The 11,310-nt window shown below is 50.6% G+C and overlaps 1 protein-coding gene across 1 annotated transcript; it reads left to right on the top strand.

The window, feature by feature from the left end:
• The first annotated feature begins 2,465 nt into the window (after positions 1 to 2,465).
• Positions 2,466 to 11,019, top strand: LOC147575449 (tubulin alpha-3 chain). The gene is made up of 5 exons (XM_086682308.1): positions 2,466 to 2,595; positions 6,562 to 6,784; positions 7,670 to 7,818; positions 8,132 to 8,812; positions 10,622 to 11,019. The coding sequence occupies exons 1-5, from the start codon at positions 2,593 to 2,595 to the stop codon at positions 10,916 to 10,918; spliced, it is 1,353 nt and encodes a 450-aa protein (XP_086538434.1). The 5' UTR covers positions 2,466 to 2,592; the 3' UTR covers positions 10,919 to 11,019.
• The last annotated feature ends 291 nt before the right edge of the window (positions 11,020 to 11,310 follow it).

Genomic DNA, 11,310 nt, shown 5'->3' with positions numbered 1-11,310 from the left:
ATGGATTGTGGTGATGGTTGCACAACTCTGTGAATATACTGCAAACCACTGGATTGTACACCAGTTTAAATGGGTGAGTTGTGGGGCACCTGGCTGGCTCAGTTGGTAGAGCATGTGATTTGATTTCAGGGTTGTGGGTTTGAGCCCCACATTGGGTGTAGAGATTACTTACAAACAAAAAACATATTTTTTAAAAAATGAATTGTATGGTAGGTGGATTATATCTCAAGAAAGTTGTTACTAAAACAAAAAATCATATTGTTGGATCCAATTTTGTAAAACCCATGTATAAGTATATACACAGGGGGAAAAAACTAAGAATACCTTGACATATTAATAATGTTTAGCTATAAGGTGTGGGTTTGGGGATGATTTTTATTTTCCTTATGTTATTCTTCATTTCCTACACTTTCTCCTCTGAATATGTGTTACTTTTAAAACCAGAAAAAATAAGTAGTACTTTAAAATGTGATACAGGCTACAATTCAGTTATGTATGTGGAATGATTGGAGCCGTGAGGGTGGAGGAGGGTGTTATAGACTGAATTGGGTCCCCCTGCCAAATTCCTACGTTGAAGGCCTAACCCCCAATGCGACTATATTTGGAAATAGGAGGCAATTAAGGTTACATGAGGTCATAAAGGTGGGACCCTGATCTGACAGGATTAGTGTCCTTGTAAGAAGAGACACCGAGAGCTTGCTCTCTCCTCCCACCCCTATAGGCAGACACAGCAAGAAGGGAGCCTTCTGCAATCAGGAAGAGAGCCCTCGCTAGAAACCAACCCTTCCAGAACTTGACCTTGCATTACTCTCCTAGCCTTTAGAACCGCCAGAAAATAAACTTCCGTTACTTATGCTACCCAGTCCATGGTGTTCTGTTATGGCAGGTGACCTAAGATAGAAGGATTCACTCTCTTGGAGGGAAGAAGCAGGGAGGGTTTCTCCTGGTTTCCCTGGCTCTCCGTTGACCTCCTTCCATCTCCCTCCTCCCTGCCGCCAAAGCTATCTTTCTTTCAACGTTTATTTATTTTTGGGACAGAGAGAGACAGAGCATGAACGGGGGAGGGGCAGAGAGAGAGGGAGACACAGAATCGGAAACAGGCTCCAGGCTCCGAGCCATCAGCCCAGAGCCTGACGCGGGGCTCCAACTCGCGGACCGCGAGATCGTGACCTGGCTGAAGTCGGACGCTTAACCGACTGCGCCACCCAGGCGCCCCCAAAGCTATCTTTCTAAGGGCCGACCTAATCATACTATCCAAATGTTCCCAAGGCCTACAGAAAAAGCCCAGCTCCTCTACCTGCTGTGTGCCACTGCAGGAGCAGAGTTCCCCGCTCTTCTGTAAGAAGTTAAGGGTCTGCTCCAACATGCTCTAGGGAATCACCAGAAAGGATGTTGCATTCTGGTGATAAGTTTGGGGTTATGCCAGAATTCCTTTTACCCTGCTTTTCTCAGAAATAAATACACAGTGGATCCCAAAGAAAGTTAAGTCAGTCTTTACAGAATGGAAGAATCAGGTGATTGTACCAAAGTTCCCCAAAATGGACACTGCACTCCAACCCAGCCTTGGCAGGGGAGCCTGGGGTATACCCTCCAACTCCCTTGTCCCCAGAAACTCAGAAATCCCCAGATTAAAGAAGTAATCAAGTCCTGCCTGGTTCCTGGGCGCTGGATGGCAAAGGCCTTTCTGCACCGGAAAAAGGGTGGACAAGAAAGCCGGGTGCAGATTTTGGGTATGAAGCTGGCATCCATCTTGTTGGTTGTTAGTCTATCTCAAGTCTCTTGAGATAGAACACACCTCCGTGGACCAGATGAAGCCACTTGAAGTAACAAAGTAACATCTGTGAACATGACTTCATGAGCCTCCAATCAACAGCGTCCACCTTCTCAGGAGACCCCCCCCCCCCGCCCCGGGCCCCCGCCCTGCCCCCAACTTTCCCCGTAAAACCCCTCGTTTATAAGCCATCAGGAAGTTCGGGACGTTGAACACTGGTTTTACGTTCTCCTGGGTGGTGCCACACCAACAAATAGCCTATCTTCAAGGCAAAAACTTGGTGCAAGTCTTTTATTGGCTTGCGAAGCACGGGAGAGCAGCTCTCCTTTGCATTGGTTACTGGTAGATGGTGGGCAGGCCTTGAGAGGGTGTCTCGTTTGCAAAGACCGGAATCACGAGCAGACAGGTGAGTGGGCCTGGGCCTCCAAGCAAGAAGGCAGCACAAGCTTGATGTGAAGCCACGCTCACATTGAGGGCTTACGTGCACGAAAATGTGCTATGTCCCACGCAGAGAAAACCGTGACCACTCCCACCTAACATCCGAGGATGCATCAGAATGTTCGGCTTTGGCTAGGCCACAGCCTTCCCGCCAAAGCCATATCCAATCAGAAAGCACCATACTCCGCAAGTCAAGTAATGTCCAATCAGAAGCGGGATTCCAGGCCTAGGTCCGCCCCGAGGCACTGAGGACCAATGGGCACCTGGGCAGCGGCGGGCCAATCCCGGGCCGGGTGCACCGCGCAGCAGCTGCAGTTGGGCGCGTGGCATCGGTGGCAGCGGTTGAGGTCTGGTGACGGCGTTGGGTAGCAGCTGAACTCACCATGGTGAGGCCCCCGCCGGCCACTCTCGGTTCATAGAGGCCCAGGCAGGAGGGAGGATGAAGCCCGCCACATGAGGCCCCTGGGTGGGGCAAGACTGGGACAAATCCTAGGACCGGGGCTCTGTGTGTGTGTGTGTGTGTGTGTGTGTGTGTGTGTGTGTGTGTGGCGGGGGAGGGGGGTGGAGATCGGGGGAAAGAGGGGGCTGGGCTGGGCACGGGAGGCCGAGGGCTGCCCGGACGAACAGATGATAGTCCTCTCGCTTGTTCTCTGGGTGTGCGAACCCTGAGGGCAGCGGCAACCTGCGTCGTGGTAATGTCCCGGATGAAGGGGGTCGGCAGGTGCAGATGTCTTCTCGAAAATTGTAACTTGGGGCGCCTGGGTGGCGCAGTCGGTTGAGCGTCCGACTTCAGCCAGGTCACGATCTCGCGGTCCGTGAGTTCGAGCCCCGCGTCAGGCTCTGGGCTGATGGCTCAGAGCCTGGAGCCTGTTTCCGATTCTGTGTCTCCCTCTCTCTCTGCCCCTCCCCCGTTCATGCTCTGTCGCTCTCTGTCCCAAAAATAAATAAACATTGAAAAAAAAAATTAAAAAAAAAAAAAAAAGAAAATTGTAACTTTATGAGCCAGGTTGGAAGCTGGGTGACCTTGATTTGTTGGGTGGCCTTGACTCAGTCTCTGAGGACAGCCGTTATGTTGGGTTCCTGAGGCCTGGAAGGTGGTTCTCAAACGTTGGGGTCCCAGGACATCCCTAGAGTATGTATGTATGTATGTATGTATGTATGTTAACGTATGTTTATTTTTGAGAGAGAGACACACACACACAGCACAAGTGGGAGAGGGGCAGAGAGAGAGGGAGACAGAATCCCAAGCAGGCTCCAGGTTCTAAGCTGTCAGCACAGAGCCCAACGTGGCGTTCGAACTCATGTGATATGAGATCATGGCCTGAGCTGAAGTCCAACACTTAACCGACTGAGCCACCCAGGTGCCCCTACAGTATTTATTTTTTTATAGAGTTTATTTGAGAGAGAGAGAGAAAGAGTGCAAGTGGGGGAGGGGCGAGGGAGAGGGAGAGGGAGAATCCCAAGCAGGCTCTGCACTGCCAGCCCAATGAGCTCAACTCACAAACCATGAGATCATGACCTGATGGGGAAGCAAGAGTCATGCTTAACCATCTTAGCCGCCCAGGCACTCCATGGACATCTCTACAGTGTAACAAATTAGGACTCCAAAAAGCCTTTGTTTATGTGGGTTATCTCCATAGTCATTTGCCATGTTAGAAATTTTGAAAATATTTATTTACTTTCAGACAACATGCTAACTTAAACACCAGATATCCAGGTTGCAATAGCCATAGTTTGTCGGCTCTTGCAAGGAAAATAACATTCTGTGAAAAAAGCTAGTTCAGTTGGCAACTGAAAGCACACAAGTGCTGTTTCTTCAAACAGCTGTATTTCAGCAGGTGCACAAGTGCTTTATGGATACTGTCCGTTTTATCACAGTACTCGAGGGTGGATGTTTTATAAAATAATCATTTTTTGCTTCATCATGAATATTCTGAAATGAAATTGCCTGTTTTTTTTTTTTGTTTTTTTTTTGGTCTTTTTACCGTGAGTGAATAAGGGTGAAGAATCTAACGAACACTGGTATAGTTTGGTGCCACTACCTTGATTTGTACTAGGGCATTAAGAGTTTTACCCACTTTTTTTTTTTAAGTTTATTGTTTTGAGAGAGAGAGCGTGAGAGAATCCCAGGCAGGCTCTGCACTGTCAGTGCGGAGCCCAGTGCGGGGCTTAAACTCATAAATGGTAAGATCGTGACCTGAGCTGAAGTTGGATGCTTAATTGACTGAGGCACCCAAGCACCCCAGTTTTACCCACTGTTTGATTATGCACCATCAGTGAGCACGGTGAAATGTGAACACGGTGAAAAGGGCTGGTTATGTCAGTAGTCCTACTGTGAAATCGCTTTAATTTCCAATTACCCTGAAGAGGTCTGTGGATCTCTAGTGGCCTGAGAAGGCCAGTGATTACTTTGAGGACTGTTAGCGGGTAGGGGGATCAGTAGAAACAATTGACAGGAGGAAGAGAGCAGAAAGGTCTGCGCATTTGCTGTCTGGAAGCTGAAGCTTCTGGGTACGTAGGGAACAAAGTAATCTGCCAAGAATATGAAGAGAGCAGTTGGACTGGAGCTTGAAAAGAAAGAGGATGAAGATAAGGCTGAGTAAAGTAAGGTAAAATTTTAATGATCCAGGTGAGGTTGGTGATGAATTTTTAATGGCTTTCTGTTGAAAGCTAGGAATGATTTCTCTGACTGCTTTTCGTTAGTTCCATTGGATAATCAGATGGAAGTGGCCTTGCAGATCATGTAGCACACCAGCCCCCATTTTGTAAAAGAAAAACCTGAGGGATTTTCTCAGGGTACAGAGCTTCCTGTGATCATACTAGGGCTGAGTCCGTAGAAAGCTAAATCAGGCATCCTGTGAAGCATCGGCTGCCTGGATTTAAGTAAGGCAAAATGAATAATACTGATCTGTAAATGGTGTGATTGTGTGGATTCCAAAAGACTTCCCAGAGTGTTGATGAATTTCTTCTCTGAAGGAGTGCATTCCTTGTCATTGGAGAAGTTCTTTCTGCAACTGAATAGTTCCTTCTGGGATGGATTCTTAGGGTATTGTGGCGTTACGTGAATCTCTATGCCCCTAATTGGAGAGTTGGTGTTTGTGTGATAAGAAACGGGACTTCAGGGGCACCTGGCTCAGGCGGTTAAGCGTCCGACTTCAGCTCGGGTCATGATCTCACGGTCTGTGGTTCGAGCCCCGTGTCGGACTCTGTGCTGACAGCTCAGAGCCTGGAGCCTGCTTCGGCTTCTGTCTCCTTCTCTCTCTGTCCCTCCCCTGCTTGTGCTGTCTCTCCATAATAAACAAACCTTAAAAATAAAAAAAAAAAATTGCCTGCCAAACTTAAAAAACAGGACTTCAAGTTCTTGGTATTGTATATTAGGATTTAGGGTAGGTGGGACACCTTGAATTTTATTTGATCTCCTCTATGTATTTGTAAGGATAAGGTGTCTAAAATAGAACAAATGATTAATGACTGTACAGTTATGTTTATGGCAGGAAAGATAGGATACAGTCAAAATAGGTACTTTGAGTCTAAGGAAACCACCAAAGGACAGTGTGGTGTCCTACCATCTGTGATGTCTGGTTGCCATTAACTCCTAGCCTTGAGGTGAAGGGAGTGGTCACTAGAAGCTGAGAAGGTGGCTTTATCAAGAACACTGACTGCTGAAAGTTTGTGGCCTTGATAAACACACTCAGGGAGCCCATGGCAGTCCGGCAGGGTGGGAGCCAGGAAGTGAGCACCCTGACCACACTGTCCTCTAACCTCGCAGTCTCTTGCCGATGCCTGCCTTGGCTAATGCAACCAGAAGCCAGGTGCAAGGAAGCCCCTTTAATGCAGTCCAGATGGGTCAGCCTCCCTGAGCACAGCCCTGGGTGGAGAAAATAGAGGGTGGCTGTAGATGGGTAGATGGATGGCACACATATGGTGACCACGGGCACCTGGGCCATGGTGACCTGTGTCCAAGTCCACTCTTCCTCCCCTGATCTGTTACTTGTTACATTCTCTTTGGACAGGACACCATCAGAAACTAATCGCTATACTCTTTCGAGAATAACTGTGGCTGTATGGTGACTGTGGCTGTATGTGACTGTATGGTGTGGCGTTTATCATTGACATTACGTGTATGGTAGCAAACACTTTTGTGTAGGGGCTAAGTCCGGCACTTAGTAGCTAGGGTGGTTTAGAGCACCTCAGTTTTCATAGGGACTTGAAAAGGGTCACATAAGCCTTCTGGGAAAGCCATAGACAATGGGAAATACGTGTAGATGTGTGTGTTAATATGGTTTCCATGCCATATAGCGTCGGTTCCCTTGAAGACAAGGGGATCTCAACGTTTGTGTTCTGGTTCCCAGCGCGAGTGCATCTCTATCCACGTGGGGCAGGCAGGTGTCCAGATCGGCAATGCCTGCTGGGAACTGTACTGCCTTGAACATGGAATTCAGCCCGATGGTCAGATGCCAAGTGACAAAACCATCGGTGGTGGGGATGACTCGTTCAACACGTTCTTCAGCGAGACTGGGGCTGGCAAGCATGTGCCCAGAGCGGTGTTTGTGGACCTGGAGCCCACCGTGGTCGGTAGGTACTCGGGCACTTGGGCGGCTTTCCCGGGAGAGTGGGAGAGCCTCCCTGAAGCCCCCTCCGTGCCCTCTGTGCTCCTTTGAATCCTTTCTGCAGAAAGGACGGGGTGTACAAGTACACGCCTGTGGCCACATCAGGTGAGAAACTGAGGCTCCTAAGTTAGGAGAACCTAACGGACAGGAAAAACATAGGCTGGTAATAGATTCGCTCGTGGCCGCCTCAGCCCCGGGCAGGTGGTTGTGTAGACTCCACCTGCGGGGTGCCCAGGCACCGGTCCCTCCTTAACGCTGCGCACACCAAAATGCTGCTGCGTGAGAATCTTGACCCGCATCTGACAGAAAGGTAAGTAGAGAACATTCGTTGGCTTCCTCCGGATTAGAAGGCTGAAGTGGTTGCCAGGGAGAGCTGCCAGGAGAGAGCACCTTTCAGTGGCCACCCAGGGGAAGACAGGATGTCACCCTAAAGCCTGTGAGAGGCAGGCCACAGAGGGTGCCCTGATGGGACTGGCCGGCCAAGGTCATGCTGACCTGGTGACTGTCTAGTACGTAAGCGATTTTTTAGTTACACTCTTTGAGGTAGCTGTGGGTAGGAGGACATACGTATTATGCACGTGCAGAATCACCTGTGTGCGGGTGTGAGTGGTTTCCCTTCTTTGAGGACCAGTCAGATTGGACTTTGTACCTCCACTTGACACTACCTGCTGAGCCATAGATTGCTGTTGTGGTCTGCGTATGACGCAGAGACGTTTTCTACGAGACCCTGATGCCGCCGACCCGCGAGGAACGGCACGTGCTTGGTAGATCCCGACGGTCCCCAAACCCACCCCTCCTGGTGAGTTGACAACAGGCTTGAAGCCCTGCGGCCCACGTGTCCTCTTTGTAGATGAAGTGCGCACAGGGACCTACAGGCAGCTCTTCCACCCAGAGCAGCTGATCACCGGGAAGGAGGACGCAGCCAATAATTACGCCAGAGGCCATTATACCATCGGCAGGGAGATCGTCGACCTGGTCCTGGACCGGATCCGAAAACTGGTAAGGGGGTGCCGAGAAGGCTTCCTGCGGACGTTGCCCCGGACGGGAGGGTGTGCAGGGATTGCGACCAGGAGGTCGCTCTGGCAAAACCCCAGGCCAGAACCTTGAGTCCACGTTTCCCTTCACGTGTGGCTTCAGTGCGTCCGTACATCTCTAACGTCTGCCTTGCTTTGCTCCTGAGCGTCCTGCACGTGCGCTGTGGACGATTTGAATGTGTGATCATCCCGCAGAGGCAAAGAAGCGAGCGTGGCTTGTCGGAGGTCGGCGGTGAGGCTTCCGCAGGCACTGACTCACGGTCTCTGGTTTCTCTCAGGCGGATCTGTGCACGGGGCTGCAGGGCTTCCTCATCTTCCACAGTTTCGGGGGCGGCACCGGCTCTGGGTTTGCGTCCCTGCTCATGGAGCGGCTGTCGGTGGACTACGGCAAGAAGTCCAAGCTGGAGTTTGCCATCTACCCGGCCCCGCAGGTGTCCACGGCCGTGGTGGAGCCCTACAACTCCATCCTGACCACCCACACGACCCTGGAGCATTCTGACTGTGCCTTCATGGTGGACAACGAAGCCATCTACGACATATGTCGGCGCAACCTGGATATCGAGCGGCCCACGTACACCAACCTTAATCGTCTGATCGGGCAGATCGTGTCCTCCATCACGGCCTCCCTGCGATTTGATGGGGCCCTGAACGTGGACTTGACGGAATTCCAGACCAACCTGGTCCCCTACCCCCGCATCCACTTCCCCCTGGCCACCTACGCCCCGGTCATCTCAGCTGAGAAGGCGTACCACGAGCAGCTGTCTGTGGCCGAGATCACCAATGCCTGTTTTGAGCCGGCTAACCAGATGGTCAAGTGTGACCCTCGGCACGGCAAGTATATGGCCTGCTGCATGTTGTACAGGGGGGACGTGGTCCCGAAAGATGTCAACGCAGCCATCGCCACCATCAAGACCAAGCGCACCATCCAGTTTGTGGATTGGTGCCCAACTGGATTTAAGGTAGGACTGGGTGATGTTGAGTGGCGTTACCGGTCAGCAGGCGGCCGACCAAGCACGGCATGCCCTTTGTAGGGGATGCCCTGTTCCATGGCAGCCAGCCCCTTGGTCATAAATCAGTGAGCCGGAGTGAGAATTTATTCAGTGGTGCCATTTGAACTCCCTTCCTGAGTTATCACATTGTGTATCTGCGTGAGAATTTTCTTTTTTAACAGAACAGAAAGTTTTTGGAAGGATTTTTGTTGCCGCTTCTGGGGGAAAGAATTAGTGTGGGAAAAATAGTTTGGACTTAGAAATGTAGCAATTTTCAAGGGCATTTTGATAATTTATGTGGATATTTGAAATTGGGGTATCACTGTAAACATCAGTGTTCCTAAATCCCACGTCATTCTTCAGGCATAAGGAAATTAAACCAAATCTAAATGTCCCATGCAGCATTTGATTTAACGAAAAATGGTCATGGATGTTTTTGGAAGAAACGGCAACGTACTCGTTTCTCTGTTAGTAAGATTGGCAAGTTTGGGCAGAGGCTGCCTCCAACACAGTTTGTGCCGGTCTTCCATCTGATACAGAATAGGAAACTTGCTGTAGCTCTTCAGCTTTGTCCAGTACTTGGACGCTAAGCTGTCGATGCTCTCCATCTGGGAAAACGTGCTTCCCTCTGCCTTGCTTTCCATGCCGCCTAGCTGGCTCAGACCTTACTGCTTCTGGTGGGCTTGCTGCAGCGGGTCCTTCACTAGCCCTTCCTATTCTGGGTTCAGGGATCGGCACAGTTGGCAGACCAGCCACGTAGAGTTTTATGTGGACACACCCACACCTGTTCATTGGTGTCTCGTTGGGGCTGCTTTTGTGCTCCAAAGAGAGAATTAAGTAATTGTGACAGAGACCATGTGGCCCACCCAGCCTAGAATATGTGCTGCCTTGCTCTTTTTTTTTGTTAACACTTATTTTCATTTTTGAGACCGAGAGAGACAGAGCATGAACGGGGGAGGGTCAGAGAGAGAGGGAGACACAGAATCGGAAACAGGCCCCAGGTTCCGAGCTGTCAGCACAGAGCCCGACACGGGGCTCGAACTCACAGGCCGTGAGATCGCGACCCGAGCTGAAGTTGCACACCTTAACCAACTGAGCCACCCAGGCGTCCCTGTCTTGCTCTTTATAGACAAAGTTTGCCGACCCCAGCTCTAACTGACCCTGTGTATTCCTTCCTGCCCAAACCTCTGGTCGTGGTGTCTCCTGGTTTGGAAACTTAGAATGCCTCCCCTTTTGGACCCAGCCCTCGAATATCACCCCCTTTCTCCTACTTAGCACACACATAGGCCACCTCCTGTTGCGGTAGTAGCAACAGTCCTAGGACCTGAGGGTGTGCCTGTCGCCCTATTATGCACAGGCTGGCTCATTTGGTGGGAGACCGGGGGTATGATCTCCCCTGGTGATACAACCATAGTACTCTGAATCGAGTGGAAGAGGTTTCAGCTACAGAAATGAATCCCCATCTTGTAGAAGCCTATGGGGAAAATAACATGAGCAATACAAAGCAGCGTCCCCTTTTAGAAGAAACAGCCCTGTTACCTGAGCACCTGTCACATGTCTCAGTTGCTGGGACACAGCCCTTCAGGCAACTTGGGACTGAGCCGGGAGCCAGGGCTCCTTTTCCCCAGTTTTCCTGGTCTGGAAACCAGCACCCTGCTCACCTGACACCTTGCCTGGCACAAAGAAGGCACCTGCGTGTCTTTTGTTCCCATGAAAGCAGCTACCGTTTCTGGGTTTGACAGAAGTTGCACAGACTGTTTTCTTCCCCTTCTCTGGCAGGTGGGCATCAACTACCAACCCCCCACCGTCGTCCCCGGAGGGGACCTGGCCAGGGTGCAGCGGGCCGTGTGCATGCTGAGCAACACTACCGCCATTGCCGAGGCCTGGGCCCGCCTAGACCATAAGTTTGACCTCATGTATGCAAAGCGAGCCTTTGTGCACTGGTACGTGGGGGAAGGCATGGAGGAAGGGGAGTTCTCCGAGGCCCGGGAGGACCTGGCAGCTCTGGAGAAAGATTATGAAGAGGTGGGTGTGGATTCCGTGGAAGCAGAGGCTGAAGAAGGGGAAGAATACTGAATGGGGACATGGCTGGCAGGCATTCCTCTCTCCCTCTCTCTCTTGCCACCCTGCAGCACAGGTGGTTTTCAGTTGTTTCCAATTAAAGTTTCTGTATGAAACTTCGGTCTAGTGTGATGCTCATTTGGGATACACTCATGTGACTGCCCGGATGGGTAGGACCCCAAGGCCTGTCAGGCCGTGTGGAAAGCTGTCCTGGGCTGCACTGTGAGTTGTGTACAGCACTGCCTACATCTGTAGGGAGCCAGTGCATACTTGACATGATCTGCATGGCCTGGGGAAAACAGTTCTTTCCAAATTGAGGTTCCAAAGCACAAAGATTGCCTAGATTCTAGCAAAACTGAGTTAGGCTTTCAATGGAATTTGCAATTTTTCAGGTTTCTCTGTTGATG

Source organism: Puma concolor, chromosome D3 (assembly GCF_028749965.1).
Source record: "Puma concolor isolate L17-30 chromosome D3, mPumCon1.1.hap2, whole genome shotgun sequence".
NCBI classification, from domain to species: Eukaryota; Metazoa; Chordata; class Mammalia; order Carnivora; family Felidae; genus Puma; species Puma concolor.
The sequence above is the reverse complement of the archived record's forward strand: the minus strand, read 5'-3'. Positions and strand labels throughout refer to the sequence as shown.